This window comes from Montipora capricornis, chromosome 10 (genome assembly GCF_036669925.1).
Source record: "Montipora capricornis isolate CH-2021 chromosome 10, ASM3666992v2, whole genome shotgun sequence".
NCBI lineage: Eukaryota > Metazoa > Cnidaria > Anthozoa > Scleractinia > Acroporidae > Montipora > Montipora capricornis.
This window is the reverse complement of record NC_090892.1, coordinates 36,814,762-36,834,761: the sequence shown is the minus strand read 5'-3', so window position 1 is coordinate 36,834,761 and position 20,000 is coordinate 36,814,762. Positions and strand designations below refer to the sequence as shown.

The window sequence follows — 20,000 nt, the reverse complement described above, 5'->3', positions numbered from 1 at the left end:
TTGATACAGAATTTCTTACCCGTTGCATGTTTGTAAGTGTCAGTGGGCAGTGCACCTGGAAGAAAAAGATGCCAGTTTTTGTTGTAAAACAATAAGGACGACAGCAATCCAATAATAAGTAATAATAAAATCATATAAGTTGCAAATTTCTCATCAACACGCAACGATGAAAAAAGGCAATGTGTTTTGGATGAATTAAGTGTGAAAAATATTAATAGGAGAAAAAGTCTTAATCGCGTGACAATGGAAACCGCAAAATAGCAAACAAAAAGAAGTGCTCAAACAGTTTTAAACAGATGCTAAAATTTGGAAACATCCACTTCGAGATTTTATCAGTATGCCTATTTTTTACCAAAGAATTAGGCTTCCGTTGTTTATAAATATTCAGAAAAATAAAACATTAATGCTATCGAACTTTAGAAGACTCACGTGGTTTCAAATTAATTTACTTCACCACGTAGGTCTTTGTGTGTTGAATAATCATAAGGGATAAGGAACTTTATTTAAGGTGGCTTACTACAATTTTCCGAAGAAAAAGATCAAGATTTTGAAATCTGTGAAATTAAAGCAACGGAATGTCTCTTCTGAAGTGTTAGTCACTCACTACAATTGATGTCAAATGTAATTTTACTCAACAAATATGTGCAAATCAGGGGAGGATGCTAAATATAGTGACCGAGCTCCTGAATGGGGGACTGGAAACCAGACATTTCAAAGGCCTTTTTCTCGAAAACTACAGTTGTAGCTGTACTACTCCACCTTAAAATTTCAGGATTTCCTTAACAAAATAAACGAAATAAATAGTTAAATCTGTCAGACAGGTTTCTCGCAAATGGCAAAAATGTTGATTTTTGTCTGTTTTAATAATAACTGAAAAACTGTCTGATAGATCTTTTTAAAAAATGTTGAAGGTCTTGTCTTCATATTGTTTACAAATTCCCAAAATTTTAACCCTGGTTGTACGGCTAGGTCTTGAGAAAAAAGACCTTTGAAATGTATAGTTTCCAGTGCCCCCTGATTTGCATTTATTTGTTAGGTAAAATTACATTGTACAGCAATTCAACTGTCAATTGCAGTGACTAACACTTCAGAACACATATGTGTCATCTGCCACCATGCCGAGCAAACTCGCTCTTTATCAAAATGCCAATCTGCCGCTGGAATCCGCACTTCAGCGATTCGTAGCCCGTATGAAAGGAAGGAAAACACTAATTAGCTAAAATAAAATCCTACTTTACCTGTTTTCACATAATATGGGGCACTCGTTGCGCCATCGCCCTTTGCAGTGAACGCAAGTATTTGAAATTTATATTCCGGGAGCACTGGGTTCCATTTGAGTAGTACCACAGATGATCCTATCGTAGTTGCTGATATGTCTAAGGGAGGGTGGTCTGGAACTAGGGAAAGGATAGGCGTGCAGTAAGTATTTGCGTACACTTGAATAATACAAAAACCATGCTCACATCACTTAAACGAGAAAGATTGTGAACTGTTGTGGCAAAATCACATTCTAAGTAACAAGATCTAACCATGATTACAAAATTAGGGCAAAACCTGTCCGCACTAATTATTTTAAAATTTTCTTTCTTTAACCGTTATTCTAGTGACTGGGACTCTTTACCTGCACATGTGATGTCATCACGTAGTCTTTTACATTTTCATTGCTCAAACATTTACAACCTCACTGAAATTATGTACGCATCCTTACTAGCCCTAGTGTTTATTCATTTGTATGTGTGAGTGTGTGCGCGTTGAGCGTTTCGCGCTTGTGTGAGTGTGCAAGGATTAGAAATGGATTTGACTTTCCCCTTACTACCATCCTGCCACCCTATTATTTTCGTAATGGTTGGCGAATTGTTAAATAAACAAATTTAAGTGAACAATTGCGCGATACTGCGTAGCAAGCAGTAGCACTAATATCGCATGCGAAGTATAACTCAGTGTTAAAATGAAATGTCTGAACTTGTTCTCTTTGCTTGAATATCTGTAAGGACATTTAAGTTCACGCGAGGTACGAGCTTCATTTGGAGAAAAGGATTGATGGTCATCCACCGCGTCATGGCCATTTGATATTTTAAGTTCTGATGGTGCCTATCGTTTTTCGGTGATCAAATTACACTGTATTATGTGGACGGGAGCGTTTTACCGGGAACTAAAGTACTCGTAGAATCAATACGACCACTATATCGGGGAACCGTGTGACGTATTTTTCGTATGTAACACGAGTGGTCATATTGAGCAACGACGTCACGATTCCCGCCTTTTTTTGTTTGCAGTAATACCGGTACCCGGTATTTGTGTTCAACCCTGCTTTTGAATCTATACCATGCATACTTAGTGTCTGTATAATAAAAATAAAATTACCCGTTAGCTCGAAGATATGAATTTTATGTTCTCGTGGCAAGAACAATATCTCACAAGTGACCGCAGCGATAGATGCAGGGGCACTCAACGACAAATTTGTTGTAAAATGTATTATTATACCCCAGTTAATGAAAATAAATGTTATTAAGGCATTTTCAGGTGTTTTTTAGTGTTGCTGGGAAAACATTATCTGTTCCTTTTTCCCAGCAAGACACACAAGAAATTTCCCAGCCAGCTAGATAAAATTGGTTGGTTTCCCAGCCAGCTGATCAAATTTATTTTCCAGCCAGGAATTCCGCGCGCTTTCAAATCCCTCGATCCAAAACGACCGAACAAAAGCGACAAAACCGGAACAAAACAGGTTTTTTTCCGCAAGCGCAATCACTCTGACCAGCCGTGGTATGTTTGTGACTACTCTCTGGGAGAGGGAAGGGGTGGTTTTTTTTTTTTTTTTTTTTAGTCGTCCTCAGTCTTCAGAGCTTCTACAGCCAGCTCGGGTTGAAATGCTAGAAAAAGTCAGTAATTCCCAGGCAAAACCTCTATCAATAACAAAATTTCCCAGCCAGCTCATCGAAACACCTGTATTTTTGCCAGCCAGCAAGATTCCTCTGGGGAACAGATTCGTTGGGTGCCCCTGTAGATGTTGTTCTTGCCACTCAAACATAACATTTATATCTTCTCTCCACCGTGTAATATCCTCTCTATATAGGTTGGCATCCTTCACTTCAATGACAAGCGGTAAAGCTCTCTGAAAAAAAAAGGCAGGTAATATCTTGTTTTCAAAGTAAAAAGTGCACATAGTTACCATCTTCGTCTGTTTGAACAGTTACATCTTTTACTGGCCCCTTTCCACGCTGAGTCTGGCCGCGAACTTTGCCCACATACTTGTGGTATTTCTTAAGCCCGGTGAATGTGACGTTTCTCGACCTTGTGAAGTTCTTCATCTGCCCTCTCCCTCCTTTCTCTTCCGCAGATTTTATTTCAACTATGTAGCCCAGTATTCTTCCATTACGCTTGCCGAAAGGGATTGTTTTTTGGCAATTTCGTAAAATTGTACGGAAGGAGCCATTACGACTCGAACAGATCTCACTCAAGATAACTTATCCTTTTTGGAGTATTAAGTACTCACAAAGGCATTTAAATACATTATTCAGGTACGTACTTGAATTATCCTTAGAATTACACCAGGCTCTGCGTTATATTATTGATTATATTTATAAAATTGAGCTAAATTTATCCAACATTGGGGATGCGCACGGCAATTCTCAAAGTGGCTTAAATAGCGGTGTTCGTCAGCGTCGTAACATGGAAACGAGCACGTTAACCCCCTTTTTTTATTAAAATTTATCATCTCCTTGACATGTTACAAAGTACGACGTTTCATCGGAAATCTATGACAAGTTCTATTTCTAGGGAATCACCATACGTAAACCTAATCTTTACTTAATTTCCACCACTGATGATCATTTGCGGATACGGAATGTTTTAAATAGCAAGGGACTGTAACAGTTAAATGAGCAACTTTAGCATTTGTGCAGCAGTATAAAAAAAGCAGGCTTGCTCTGTGCAATTGTGTTGACTGAAACGCTTCTAAATTGATTTTAAAATCAGTGACTCCAATAGAGATCAACTAATTGAACGTTGTTTTGTCAATAGATAAGCACCGTCATTTGTTTCAATAGATAAACAATAAAGTACGGTAAAGTTTACGCGGTCAGTCAGTCAGTCAGTGAGTCAGTCCGCCAGACAACCAGTGGGAAAATCCGAAAACGGATCATGAATCCAAAGTATCCACACTCGAGGAGGATACTTTGGATTAAATCTAAATCCGGATTTTTTAGATTCATCACTTCAGCGTTTTTTTGGGAAAGGATTTGAAAAAAGTACTTTTGACAAGCGGTTTTCCATGCAAAAATTATACACAACAGCTACCCTACATGACAGTTTAGCCCAAATGTTTTTCTCGCGCCATTTTTACCGTACGATCGAAGACATAAATAGGTCGAAAATAGCTAGGTTTCCTGCAAATTTCACACTAGAAATTACACTTAAAGTTTCTTGAGAGCAATAATATTGTTAGCACCTTTCCTACACCTGAAAAAAAGCATTTTTTTCGTCATTTCTTTTTATCGATCGCTAAGGTATTTTTTTTCTGGTGGCATTTTCATTGAAGATTTTTTCCAAAGCAAAATTAATCGCTAATTTTTTTTTTGTTTTTAAAATTTGCACGCAACTCTGGGTTTGTTTGTTTGCGTTGTCATGGAAAATAATCCTTTTTCGAATTTTGCGTTTTTTTTGACGCTGAAAAATGCATTCATCCGAGATCAGAAATCCGTTTTTGGATTTTCCCAAAAAAAGGGTACCCCTAGTCAGCCTAGTTAGTCAGTTTAAGTCCGTCGCTCTGTCATTTAGCTGTAGTGCATTAGCAAGTCATCATAAGTCAACCATTCATCATACCGTCTTCGTCAGTTGAAATGACGAGTTCTTCACTCCACGAACCGTTTCCAAAGTTGTTATATGCCCTCAGACAGCAGCTATAATTCTTATATTTTTCAAGCCCTCTGAACACAAAGCTATGATTCTCGCGTGGCAAATCCATGACTTGTCCTTCTGAGCAGTTGACTAGATCGCAAGCCACGTGAAACCCAAGGAGTATTCCATTCACTGACGACTTTGGAATATCTTCCCAGTTAACCTGAATGCTTGTTGAGCTCAAGTTGTGACCGCGAAAATCAGAAGGTGGACTTGATGGCGCTGATGGAATGAGAAGATCGACGAAAGTTGGTTAAATGAATAAATAAAATAATAGCTATAGCTGTAGACATTCGTATTAAAAGAGATATCTTTAAGCATAAAACTGTAAAAACGAACGATAAGAAAAGATAAAATCCAACGTTTCGGAGTAGTCATGACTCCATTATCAAGGAAAATTTATATCTGGTAATGCAAATTACAGTATTTAAATCGAGTTTTGGCGAAGAGTATTAACAAAGGTGCGAAGATTATAAAAATACTTTCGCAGGAATGGAGTCTGATTGCACATTGAGATTTGGCTTAAAGCTTCCATGAAAAGCATTTAGTGCACTAAACAGCCACCAATTGTAAATCAGCAGTGTGTTGTTTATAGTTGTCAATGTGACCTGTGTGGTGCAGGTTATGTACGCGGACATTTCCATAAAAGTGTAGTTACAGGTTAACGCACTCAGCGAGTGAATTGTAGAGATTAACCTGCACAAGTTCACTAACAATGAAGGAGAAATTTCAATACCGCACGAGGCTTTACCAAGTACGGTATTGAAAATTTCGAGTTCATTGTTAGTGTTGTAAGCCTCATTTTACTATAACGGTCATAGCAATCCAATTTACAAAAGTCCTGTGCAAAGGAATGGTGACTGGTATGATGAAACTGGACTTTCCTTTGGTACGTGTTGAGCGAATGTTGCCTTCCTTTTTCAGTTATTCTAACGAATTTTTCACTAACAGGTCCCATATGCCTTACTTTTAAGAACACTTTTATACTTCCTAACCATTCTCTTAGCTTCCAGTCAACTTAAAGGTGAAACCTTTTTGTCCCGTGTCATGTTTGCATATGACGGGATTGGAGATACGCACGTTGATTGGCTAATTTTACAAATCTTGGCCAGAGGGGTCCTTTTTAATATAAATGGTGAGAGGTAACGAATTTAGAGGAGGAATATGTGATTTGCAACTTTCAAGTTATGAGTTCCTGAAGGTACTAACCTTCTTCGGCGCATCTAGGCACGCCGCAGTACTCCCATTGCACGGTCTCATTCGTGGTAAAACACCAGGGCCCTTTCAAGCCGAACCCCCCCGGATTACGGCAAAAATCGGTGCTATTTGTGATTTCCTTATAAATCGATCCCGTGATGTTGTGTTCCCGAGGAGTTGTGGCATTCCATGACTGACATTTGTATCCGGAAACTGTTGTGCTTTTGTTCCCATGGTAACCACGCCCATCTCCATAGAAACATTCTAACAAAGAATCAATCTCCAATTACAATTACAATTTTTTGTCACGGTCACGCGATTGAGGGATGATTTCGTTTCGTAAGTTGGAAATATTTATAGTTTGGTATAAGGTTTTGCACTAGACGAGAATACAATTTAAATCAGACATACCTTTACTCTCTAGGATGTTTAGTTGTTCTAAATAAGACATAAAGATAAAAGTCATCAAATAATAATTGTGGTGGTAAGTGAAAAAAGAATACTTGTTACCTTCTCAACAGCATCTTGTGATGGTTGGTGCGCAAAGTTAATAGAGAAAGAAAATTTCGACTCTCTTTGTAACGAAATCTCTAAATCAAAGGAAAACAATGTTCCCGCGGAGAGTTGCCCATAAAAGGATATGTCTGTGGCCCTGGGGGGTTTCAAGTAGCTTGGGCAAAGATCACTGAATGAAGGCTGGTCCTCATTCCAGGAGAGAACAACTAGTATTCTGAAGTAATTGAGCTCATTGCACATTGATTGGCTTAGATGAGAATACCTAGCAAGACAAGCTGTACTCATTATAAATCGTCGTAGAAAATGACAATTCCTCAACGAGATAAGCGAAGTGCATCTTTCGAGTCATTGCCTACTGGTGAAACTCGTTGAGGTAAATCAAGTTTGTCCAAGCGAAAGCAAGAAATACGCTTGTGGAGCAGAGCAGTTCTTCATTGGAGGCAGTGTTGCCCAGTGGTTAGGCCGCTTGCCTTGAGATCCGGAGATCCCGGGTTCAAGACCGGCTCTGACCGCTCGTTGAATTTGATCCTGATAGTCCCTGGTTCAATTTCCCAGCCGCACTTGTAAATAGCCAACTGGTTTGCCTCCAGCCAGTTGGGATTCTTAACAGTTGTCTTTTCGTTGTGTTTCATTGGCCCTAAAAGGCCCCTATGGGGAGCGGTCAATTATGTATGTATGTATGTATGTATGTATGTATGTATGTATGTATGTATGTATGTATGTATGTATGTATGTATGTATGTATGTATGTATGTATGTATGTATGTATGTATGTATGTATGTACGCATCTGTTCCACTCTACTCCTTCTGGATTATGTAAAAGAAAAAGAAAAACCTTTGGAACGTAGTAACCTTGTATCACATCAGGATAGTAGCAGTTGCCTTGATTCCGATATGGTAGAGTTGTACAGTTCATGATTTCAAAGTTGAAAGGCAATGAGAAAGGCTGTACGCTATTTAAAGTTTTCGCCACTTTAATTTCTTGATCACACACTTTTAAGAACTTTTCCTCGCATGCTTCTCTGCAAAGTGGCTGAGGCGAGGAAGAAATGTAACATCGTGGAAAGTAGTTATGACAACACATATCATCGATCGCTGCAAGACAGCTTTCGCGCACAAAATATTGCGCTGAAGATGATTTCAGCACGTTGAAACCCCGCAATTTTTCGTGGTTGTTCCGTAAATCTTCCATTTCACCAAACACTGGTGAGTTACCAAGGATTTGCTTACAGTAACCGTCAGGAAATAGCACGTCATATGCTTTACAGACAATCCTATTCGCCCTGCCTGTGGCCAGCCATCTGAAAAGAGAAAAAAAAAAAAAATGAAAATAACTAGACGCTCCAAGAGCGTTCACTGGGTTGCCTGCGGTACGAAGGGACTGAGTTGGGTGGTATTAAACTGCAGCGTTCCAGGCAATTTTTTTCAAGTCGGGGATCATTAAGACCATTTAAGGGGTCACACAGAAGTCGTACCAGCAGAGGCCCTTTGGCTCACACGTTCATATGACGAAACAAATCCTTTTCTGAGGTTAAAAATCTTGGCTACCGGCCTATTAATCATTTGTCAGAAAGAAGAGATTCCTGTCATCTTTAGAAAAAATAGACACGCATTGCTTACGTATGGTACTGAAGTAACACAACGCTTTATTTCATATTGTAAACTGAGCTGCGTTTTTTCTTCCAGGAGATTCAAGTTGTCTTTGCGTAATATGTAGCTCTAACAGTATACGTTGTTGTTTTAGTATTGTATATTGTAGTGTCATGGTAGAAGTCTTGGATAAATGGCCCCCTGAGAAGACATGTGGTTACTAGCAAAGTACTGAACGCTGAAAGATTGAAGAAAATAAAAGGGAATCGAGAACCATTGGCTTCTGGGCTGACATGTTGATCATTTTCAAGTTCCCTCACAACTTCTTTTCACCACAAGCATCTGGCATCTTTGTAATACAAACGTTCACTGCATTAAACCCTGTCCGGTGGGGTTAGTATCTGGACGGGCGACCTAAAAAGTATACCACTTCGTAATAAAAGCATAGGACCGACATTTCTATTTTAACGCTAACAAATGCGAACCAAGCAAGGTACAGATTTTGTTAGCTTGCCTTATGCAAAAAAATATTGATGCAAAAGTAAATAAATATTGACACACAGTTTTTAGGAAGAGCATAAGGAAGTTTTCAGGACGGTCGATCGAGAATAAAATATTTTGCCATCAGTAACAAAATTTACGATATGAAAACAACATTAATTTTGAACCACGAATATAAAAAGTTACCATCAGCGAAAAACATTTTGGGAGATTTTTGCAATTTTGTTATTGTACTTTTGGATGCACCGATTAAATCGCAAAATCGAAAGTGACATCGAATTCAGCGGGCGCCGTGATCACGTTACCGCGGCGTGTTTACTTGCGAAACAGTGAAGCATCTGTGTCAAATGATGGAAAGATACCGGGTTTTTGTTTTTGTTAGTTTTCTTTTTCTTTCAAGTGTTAGAAAGCTTGACAAGAAATGTGCGAATTCAACACAAAGATCACAATCGCCCAACTCTTGAGATTGACCATTGTTTCTGCAAAGTCAAAATTTACTCTCCAGGACGAGGTTATTTATCACCAGGTAATTCGATCGTTTTGGGAATAGCGGCTGCTTTATTATTCATCAGCGTCACAATTGTTTGCCGATTTTGGGGCTCAGACCTGTTTATTTTCGTGACTTATGCGCTGCTCACAGTGCACTACCACAAAAATCATCCTCGTATCACATTTCAATACACGTCTGCAAATTTGTTAAGCTCGAAAATTACACAACATGATAAATTTACAAAAGGTGGAGATTTCACAGAAATATTTTCCAGCGAAACATTTATTAAAACAAACAACATATTTGCTGTAAGAGGCAGAAAACCCTTCCTATTTCAATTGCGTGCGTGCAAACGAGACACACAATCGGTGTCACAGAGCATATGCAATTAAATAAATTTCTGACAGTTCACATCAAACCCTTTTCGAAAGAACCTTGACCGTAAATAATAAAGCACAAAAGCTTTCAATCAAATAATTTTTCACTGTTACATTTCCATTTTTTTTTACCTTTGCAGAGTTGAGTCACAAAATGAATGTAACTTGCCACACAACTTAAATGCGACTTCAGTAAACACAGTGGTGCATTCAAAGAGTTTGATTCCTTCAATGTTTGTTAAATCCATAAAAGAATTGCCATTTGACTTCACTGTTGTATATACTGGTAATAACAAGTTAGTAAAATATTAGAAACAAAGCTTACTTGATATCCAACGGCGAAAATGAAATTGTTGTCGAATAACATTACTCGTCGCTTTTAAAATTCCAGATATATATTTTTGACCGCCTATCCAATTGACGTTCCATTCTTGAGCTCCATAATATTTAGTTTAAAGATGCACTAAAACGCCATTCGCGTTACAATGACCTCCGACGCCATTCCAGGATAATAATTAAATGTCCTCCCGTGTGCACCGGAGACATCTACGCATTACCCCACCCCCCTCAAACTTAGACACCACTTAGCAGGGGAGTGACAGGCAAGACTTTTCCCGACACGGAAAAAAAAACAAAATAAAATAACAAAAAAACCCACGAAATGAAACCCAGATTCCGACTGGGTTTGGTAACTCAGTAACTAGCTGATGCACTCTTTAGATCAAATTAGGTTAGAACAAGCTACTCATTTATAAGCAAGGCTCTCTCGACCCTCATCTTTAATCGAGTTCCAAAGCCTGTTCGTGCATTTCCGTCCAGCCTGGCTCAACAATCGCTGAATCATCTCAACCTCGTTCCCAGGACTTTACCGGCCCCAGGAACGAGGTTGTGATCATGGCGCCATTATTTGGAGCTTAGTACCCACTTTCTTGTAAAACTTCTATCGTGTGGCCACCGTCTTATTTTAAGAAGGGAGACTGGGTTAGGCTTAAATGAAGAAAAACTGTTATGCTGGGCATGTTATTCAGATCCGCATGAGGCATTTAATGCCCAGCATGAGAAAACGAATGAATGCTGGCAAAAGAAGCAAGGGAACCCAGCTAAGAAGGCGGTACGACAACATCACTAATGAAATGGTGAGATGATTTAAACTGAGCTATCCAAGACCGTAATCTCTGGAGAGAGCTAAGTTATGTGGGTGCACATTCTGCTACAGGCGGAGATAGTGTTCTATATTATGATGAGAAAAAGGATAACAATGGGTCAAACGTATCCGCTGGACAAAAGAAAAACGTACGCAAGAAGACGTGAAACTACGGTTTTCGATTCCTATTATTGACATTCACACCTTAGGAGTGACAGTCAGCAATTATTGGTGTGCCATCCTTCAGTGTTCCTCTGAAAGTAGATTTTTCATCCAGTCTAAAATAGCCATTTTTATATAAATTCAAATCACTGCCCCAACTGGATTTCAGTTTGCTTCTGTGGGTAAAGGATCACAGTTTATGTCATCAAATTATCCCTTCGTTAATTCTGTGCACTTGCATAATTAACAATAATTAACAACATCATTGTTGCACAGCCGCATAAAGCGATCTGACATTTTCTGTATAGCCCAAACAGAGCAACTAAGATATCCATCATGTTTCCATCATGGTTTCACCTAAACCCTTTCACAGATCAACTGGTTCAAACGTCTACAGTTCCACACTCCAACATGTCCACACGCCCACATATACACAGGCCGACATATTCACATCTCACACATGCCCTAACATCCAAATATCCTCAGGTCCACATGCCTACATGTCCACAAAATGTATTGTCCATACATCTGTAGGTTCACAGGGCCACATGTCCACAGGTCACATGCGCATATGTGTACATGCCAACGAATAGGTACCCCTGTCTACAGGCCCACACATCCTCATCGCCTCAGGTCCACATGCCCACATGTCCACACTCCTTCAAGTCCTCGGGTTCACATGCCCACACTTCCTCAGGTACACATACCGGTACCCACATGTCCACACTTCCTCAGGTCCACATGCCCACATGTCCACTGTTCCAAAGGTCCACTTTTCCACATGTCCACAGTTCCAAAGGTTCACAGGTCCATAGCATATTTGGTCCACACATCCGTATGTCCACAGGTCCACAGGTCTACAGGTCTACAGTCTACTTGTGCACATCCAGAGGTCCACATGTCACTTGTGCATAAGTCAATATGCGCACACGTGTCTACATATCCACAGTTCCTTTGCTCGTGAGCAGAGTACGGGGAACTAATGTTGCTGTTGAGCAAACACATTCTCCATCTAAGTGAAGAAAGAAAGTTACAACTATATACAGAAAATGCAAGGGGTGACAAGCCGCACAGTCCCTTTCGGTGTGAAACATATTTCGAAAACTCTTACATGTATATTTTGGCACTGACAAGCAGATCCTTTAAGGATTTCCCTTTCTTAGATAAAAGAATAGGTGGTTGCTTGAATATCTGGCGAAGTAGCATTTTGTGTTAGGAGCCATTTTTTGATGGTTGATATTGTGTTGCAAAAGGCAAGGTTTCTTTCATTTTTTTGTAGTTCTGTTTAAGCGCTGTACCCCTTCCTGTAAATTATATTCCTGATAGGATTTTCTCTATTACATTGCGTGGGTAGCCTCTGTCCAGCAAGTGTTTCTTGAAATTTGAAATGTTCTCTTTGAAAGTAGTCTCTGAGGAATTTGTTGCTTCACGAATCCATTATTAACACTTGGTGAGTGACACGAGTTAAAATGTGTGTACTGGAAGGTTTAAATTGGCTTAAAATGTCTCATGATATCAAGGATCGACTGTTCCTTGAATCTGTTGCCTTTGTATATAACCGTATCCAGGAACACAGTCTCAGTGTCAGAGATATCAGCCCTGAATTCTATAATTGAGTGATGTTAATTTGCTTGTTCGATGAAAGTCTCAATGCCGGGCTTACTTAGGTCCCATAGGGAAAGATGTCGTCAATGTAGCGTTTCCAAACTGTAGGTTTAAAAGCTGTTTTGCTTAGGATTTCGGTCTTAGTCTTTGCCATCAATATGTTAGCAAAGGAAACAGCTATTTTCGTTCCCATAGCCGTCCAGTGAATATGAAGATAATGCTTTCCATTGAATCGGAAAGAATTTTCTTTGAAAATTCGCCGAAGCATTTCTCGAAGTTAGTGTGTCGGTATGGGAGGGCTGTCTTTGTAAAAATTGTCGTATGCTTTGCATACTGTGTCAATACCCCTCGTTTTGTGATATATTTGTGTAGAGGCTTGTGACATCCGTTGATACAAGGAATGTGCAGTTTTTGACCTTTGTGCTTTCAATAAAGTTTTTAAAATAAGTTGTGTCTTTAAGGTATGACTTTTGTGACTTAGATATTGGTTGAAGCAATGTGTCAACAAAAGATGAAATTCTTTCTGTTGGTCTGTCACAACCGGAGATGATAGGTCTCTCTGTAAGAGTTGGTTTGTGAATTTGTGTTCGAGTGTAGAAATCTGGTATTCTTGGTGGGCAAGGTGTTTGGGAAAGCCGCATCTTTAGGTCATGTTGTCAATGTTGTTTTCATGGTGCAGTGGGGTGACACACCACACTGATTGCCTTCCTGTGTGAACACATGTATAGAACCTTTTATAGCTTTGCTCTAACGAGCAGATCCTTAAAGGATTCTCCTTTTTTGTATGAAATGATAGGTGGTTTAAATTTGGCGAAGTAGGGGTTGATTTTCGTGTAAAGCTTCTTCCAGGTTTGACACTGACGGCTAGTATTGTGTCACCAAAGGTAAAATTCCTTTTTGTGTTTTGGTATTTCCTTTAAGCACTGAGCCCTTCCTTGTGAATTTGATTTCTGATAGTGGTTTTTCTACCAAATTGCGTGGTTAACCTCTGTTCAACAATTGTCTTTTAAATTTTGACACATTTTCCTCGAAAGTGTCTTTGAGGAGTTTTTTTGTAAGGATTCGTAAGGATCGACCTTTGACGAATCTGTTTTTAACGCTTGGCGGGTGACGAGGTGAAATTAATGTGTATATTGGAAAGTTTACGTTTTAAAATGTGTTTTTACATCAAGGATTGAGTGATCCTTGAAACTCGTGATTTTGCTTACTATTGTGTCTAGAAACACAGTTTCAGTATCAGGTATTTCTGCCGTGAATTTAATCGTAGGGTGGTATAAAATTGCTTGTTCGATGGATGTTTCTATGTCCGGTTTACTTACGTCCCACAGGGAAAAGACATCGTCAATGTAGCGTTTCCAAACTGTAGTTTTTGAGACGGCTTAGCTTACAACTTCTGTTTCAGTTTTAGGCAAGAAAATATTGGCAACAGAAACTGTCGTCTTGGTTCCGGCATAAGTTATGGTTCTCATTAACAACCTCTTGTATATAATTGTAAATTTCTTTCTTCACTGAGTTGAAGAATGTGTTGCGACAAAGGAAAGGACCATAACTGACAATCGCAACAGCAACATAACTTTCCCGTACTCTGCTCACGATCAAAAGAACTGCGGATATGTTGACACGTGTGCGCATATTGACTTACGCACAAGTGACGTGTGGACTTGTGGAGATGTGGATGTGTGGACCTGTGGAGATGTGGATGTGTGGATCTGTGGACATACGGATGTGTGGACAATACATGTTCTGGAACTGAGGACCTTTGGAAGTGTAGACATATGGGCATGTGGAGCTTTGGAAGTGTGGACATGTGGGTATATGGACCTTTGGAGGCGTGGACAATTGGGCATGTGGAGCTTTGGAAGTATGGACACGTGGATGTGGATGTGTGGGCCTGTAGAAAGGGGTACCTATTCGTTGGCATGTGCACATGTGACCTGTGGACATGTGCCCCTGTGGGCCTACAGATGTGTGGACAATACATGCTGTTGACATGTGGGCATGTGAACCTGAGGAGATTTGGATGTTAGTACCTGTGTGAGATGTAGATGTGTCGGACTGTGGATATGTGGACGAGTGGACATCTGGGGATGTGGACATGGTGTGTGGAACTGTAGACGTTTGAACCAGTTGACTTGTGGAAGGGTTCAAGCGAAACCATGATAGAAACAAGATGGATATCTTGGTTCCTCTGTTGGGGTTATACAGAAAATATCAGGTCGCTTTATGAGGCTGTGCAACAATGATGTCGTTAATTATTGTTAATTATGCAAGTGCACAGAATTAACGTAGGGATAACTTGATGACGTAAACTGTGATCCTTTGCCTAAAGAAGCAACCGGATTTCAGTTTTGTGGTCAAGAAGAAAGTGAAAGGTTTCTGAATTTTTGCCAGAGTTGGTCTCGCCCGCCTTGGATATGCGATGTAAACCATTTTAACTAACTCATCAAGTCATAGCCTGATTCTACTTACTGCAATTTTCATAATTCTGCGGAATCTCATCTTCAAACGCCAAGGGGCAAACTGCGTTTTGAGAGTAGACCCGAAACCACACATGGCAAAATCAGTTGATGCGTGGCATAGCCTACCAATCAGCATCTTTGTTTCCCACGGTACATTCGACTCCGATGGAGAGCGATGAAGCTTGCTGCAGGAATTCCAGTTGTAAACTAAACAATGTCTCCAATTCACTTTCCGGAGGCGGAGTCCATCTTCCAGGCTATGTTCGGAAATTTGGTTGATGGAAGCCAAAACGCAGTTTGAAGGTGAGATTCGGCAGAATTCCGAAAATCGCAGTAATAACCCTGGTTTTGTTGAAGTGCTTTAATTTGTTTTTTCAAAGATGTGGTTCGTGATCCATTTGCGTGTACCGTGAAAAATGCCGTTGTAAAGGTGTATATGGAACCAGTTTGCTGAGATGGTCTGATCTCACAAGGGCAAATAGCAAATGAGGGTTTGCCCAAATGAGATCAAATGAATCACTCGTTAGTTTCCTCACCGGAATAAAATGCCAAAAAGAATGGAAAATTTCGGGTAATAATTTTTTGCCAAGTTGAGAATTTCCAAATTGAGCGCGACCGGAAATTACTGATTGATCGACTCTTGGTTTGATTATATCTGCTTTTTCTTTCAGAGTTGGTGCTGATATAGCTCCAATCACATTTAAATGTGGTAAGTATACATATTGAATCTCAGGCGCCCGAAGCTCAGTGTGAGTATGGCCGACAAAAATATTACGTGGGTAACTATCTTCCTGTGTAGTTATTTTCCAGATCCGACGCGATTTGAGCCATTTCTCAATTTCGTGGTTTTCAACGGTATAATCACAGGCCCCCCAAACTCAGTGTGAGCATGGCCGACAAAAATATAAGGAGTTGTATGAGAATCCCGATAAAAAGCTTAAGACGATACATGTAATTATATGAAAATTATCTTAATCAAAAATCCTAACTATATTGCCATCGTGGATAGCTTCCTTCCTGTGTGGTAATTTTCCAGATCGGACGCGATTTGAGCCATTTCTCAATTTCGTGGTTGTCAACGGTTATAATAAAATCCCAAAGGCTGAAGACTAAATTCTCAGGTGCCAATTTGAGTCAAATATTCCTAGATGAAATGTTCCCACGGTCACAATTCCACATCACAATCTATTGACAAAGATTGAACTTTCATCCCAACCCAACATCAACGCAATAGCAGTCCTACGATGGCAAATAAGGTTAGGCTTTTTGATTGAGATTTTTTTTCATATAATTATCTTCTTAAGCTTTTTATCGGGATTCTGATACAAATCTTTATGTTTTTGTCGGCCATGCTCACACTGAGCTTGGGCGCCTGTGGTATAATAAAATCCCAAGCTAAGACTGGAAACTAAATTCTCAGGCGCCACCAATTTGAGTCAAATATTCCTGGCTAAAATGTTTCCACGGTCACAATTCCACATCACAATCAATTGACAAAGATTGAACTTTCATCTCAACCCACCATCAACGCAATAGCAGTCCTGCGAGCGACATAAGGCGGTAATATTGCAGGAAAACAGGTTTCGAAAGGTACGCTTCCACAGCACAGTGGCCACGGCTTCGACTGTTAGTAACGAACTGAGCCTTACCGGGGTGGCAGACCGTAGTTTTATCAACCGCAAATTTCTTTATTCCCCTGGGTCCAGATATGACTGCATTGACTCAAGCTTTCAAGGAAATTAACATGCAAATGAACTTAGGATATTGAGCTTCGAATTTTTTGTGGCTGGACTTACTGGCAATGAAATTTAATTATTAGCATCTGAGAGAAAACAGTCGTGTCGGTAGACCCAGGGGAATAAAAAAAATTGCAGTGGACAAAATATGGGAGCAAATTTTATTTGCATAAGTAATGCTAGTTCCTTGAAGGCTTGACAAGTATAGGAAATCGCATGAACGCGAGTGCACTTCGTGATTTATGGGCACGAGTGATGTTTTGAAAGTTTTCAAAATTGCACGAGCTGTAGGCGAGTGCAATTTGAGAACTTTCAAAACATCACGACTGACCATAAACCACGAAATGCACGAGCAGGTTCATGCGATTTTTTACTTATTATATTCTCAACAAAATTACTCAAACGCGCTACTTTGTTCGTGCTCGTATTCTTCCAGTTTTGGGTTTAGTTTTCTTTCAGTCGCCCATGTTTGCCAGACATTCAACCAGGTCTGTGTAGCTTTCAACGTGTTTTTGTTTTTCGCATATTCTTTAACTTGCTCAACGATGTTTTGGTTTGACAAAGCAAACCGACTGTCGGCCATTTATTTTCACTTTGATGTTTAAATTTGGCGCTTCCCCGGTGTTTCCATAGCAACTTCCGTATTGCACTCTATGACCTGGATTGCACTCTATAGCTTACTTATGCATTCGCCATTGGCCAATCAGAAACAAGATATTTTGTTGAGTATATAATAAATACAGTTACGATCGCGATGAGCGTACTACGTACGTACTACGTACGTACGGCTGTCATTCTCGCATCTTTCAACGCTTTCCGGCTTCCGGAATGTATTTTTGAAATTTGTCGACAGGAAGGAGGCTTGACTGTGATTGGACGACACGACTGAGTCAATGTCGTGTCTGGACCCAAGGGAATAAAGAAATTTTCGGTTGACTACACTACGGCTGCCACCCCTGTAAAGCTAAGTTAGTTAAGAACGGTCGAGGCCGTGGCCACTGTGATGTGGAAGAGTACCTTTTGAAAGCTATTTTCCTGCAATATTACCTTCTGAGGTCGCTCGCAGGACTGTTATTACGTTGATGGTGGGCTGAGATGAAAGTTCAATCTTCGTCAATTGATTGTGATGTGGGATTGTGACCGTGGGAACATCTTATCTAGGAATATTTGGTGGCACCGGAGAATTTAGTTTCCAGCCTTGGGATTTTATTATACCGTTGACAACCACGAAAATTGAGAAATGACTCAAATCGTGTCGGATCTGGAAAATAACCACACAGGAAGGAAGTTACCCACGTTGGCATTAAGGTTAGGCTTTTTTATTGCGAATTTTTTCATTGCTTTTTATCGGGATTGCCATACAAATCCCTATATTTTTGTCGGCCATACTCACACTGAGCTTGGGGGGCTTGTTTACTGATTGAATTTATTGCTTTTTAACTACTAAAATTTTAAAGTCGATTTAAAATTCACAAACGGCAGTACAATCAAATATTATGCCAATCTGAAGTAATTCTTTCAAAGAGAGCTTGTGCAATGAGAGATAATTTAAGTATTACAGGAGAAGCCAAAGGAGCAGTTTTTTGGCCAAACGTATTTTAAAAATAGGCTTTGTGTTTCAGTTGCGCTGGGTTTTAATCACTCTCTGACACCAAACTTATTTTCATTGGAGATCCCGCCGTGCTTTCTAGACAGCCAAATCATTGTCTTCTTCCAAACTGCGGTTCCTTAACCTTGTAGCCATGACCAAAACTACCGGTTTACCAGTAAGATATTAAAAGAAAGGGTAGGTTTTTTTTCAACGCTGGTCGTGTATCTATTAGACTGTAATTATTCAAGTGCTATTTTAACTGCAAACACTTTACCTTGATGTCTTTGGATTATTATTATTATTATTATTATTATTATTATTATTATTATTATTATTATTATTATTATTATTATTGTGTGGCAATAAACTACAAGAGAATACGTACCCTTCCGAGGTTGGATTTGTTTCAACTTCAATGACTGCGGCCTCTAAATAAAAATCAGGTTATACACGTATTTAATAACAGAATGATTATTGGGTAGCATGGAAACAAGTCCTTGTTGTATTGACCAGATCGAACTCCCAATAAATCAACTTCTTCAACAGTTAAGGACGGTACCTACTATTGTTACTGCGCATACGTTCTGCGCATCTTGAGATACTCGGATTTGCTATGGGTGGTGCTTATTAAGATAAACATATCTTTGCGCGGTTTAAAACTATGCGGAGAAAGTAAAACTTATCAAGTGCTCTTGGAATCCAAAAATAAAACTTGGGGTAGCCATGCATTTGTCAGAGATAAGTAGGCTTCAATTTGGAAAAGAACGTCATACATAGCTACGCAATTAAAAGCTTTTTAAAAACATTGTTGATTAATTATCTTTGAAAAATTCGTGGTTTCCCCCAATTTTCTGTTTGGATTTCGATAACACTTGTTACGATCTGCTTTTCCCACATATTCAGTAAACGGCGCAAAAATACCTGTGAATTGGTAAGCACCGTCCTTAACGACATTCCCTAGCATTGACTTTCTTGGTGAACGACCACACTACTGCCCGTCCAGTCCGCTAAAGATTAGGGTTTGGTTGTGGATCCTCATCTTGAGGCAGCTGATATACAGGAGTTATCAGCTTCCTGCACAGCCAAGTTGTCCCAGATAAACCGGGTCAAGCATTTATTCAATCAGGAGACGATGTCAATTATTATCAATGCGCTAGTGATAAACGAGCAAGATTGATTATTGCTCTATTTGGTCTAGTATTTATGAAAGCAACATCAAGAAATTACAACTAGTCCAGAATTTTGCTGCCAGAATTACCGAGAGGCAAAGCTTTGATGACATTACTCCCGCTCTGACGTGAATTGGAATGGTTCCCCATGAAAGACCGTCTCCTTTTTTTAAAAATGCTTTATTAACATTCAAATACCTCAACGGTCTGGCACCTCGTTATTTATGTGAGAAATTTATCAGAAGAAGACAGATCCACAGCCTATCCACCAGGCCCCAGTTGTTCAAAAGGTGGATAACGATATCCACTAGATAAATCGCTATCCATTGGACAGCGCAATTGGTTTCGCTATGACTTATCCACTGGATAGTGATTTATCCGGCGGATAGCGTTATCCACCTTTTGAACAACTGTGGCCAGAAATAGTACGTATTTAAACATTCCCAAGTATCGTTCTGCTTGCGGTCAAATATCCGATCAAATTGAAGAAGCCAGATCGCTTGGACTGACAGCACTGGAAATCGAACACCCAGGAATTATTGAAAACCCTACGATCGTTTTTTAAA

General features: G+C 39.6%; 2 protein-coding genes across 2 annotated transcripts in view; both read right to left on the bottom strand.

Moving 5' to 3' along the window:
- The window catches only part of LOC138018714 (protocadherin-like protein), a 242,109-nt gene that overhangs the window by 18,081 nt on the left and 204,028 nt on the right, over positions 1–20,000 (bottom strand). The gene's annotated exons all lie outside the window — the stretch shown is intronic.
- The window catches only part of LOC138018799 (uncharacterized), a 54,028-nt gene that overhangs the window by 15,779 nt on the left and 18,249 nt on the right, over positions 1–20,000 (bottom strand). The window contains exons 2-8 of the mRNA XM_068865474.1: positions 18,651–18,693; positions 7,463–7,911; positions 6,505–6,531; positions 6,106–6,357; positions 4,822–5,118; positions 1,239–1,397; positions 20–55 (exon numbers count right to left, since the gene is read on the bottom strand). Coding sequence (XP_068721575.1) covers positions 20–55; positions 1,239–1,397; positions 4,822–5,118; positions 6,106–6,357; positions 6,505–6,531; positions 7,463–7,911; positions 18,651–18,693 — 1,263 coding nt within the window. The remainder of the gene's footprint in view (positions 1–19; positions 56–1,238; positions 1,398–4,821; positions 5,119–6,105; positions 6,358–6,504; positions 6,532–7,462; positions 7,912–18,650; positions 18,694–20,000) is intronic.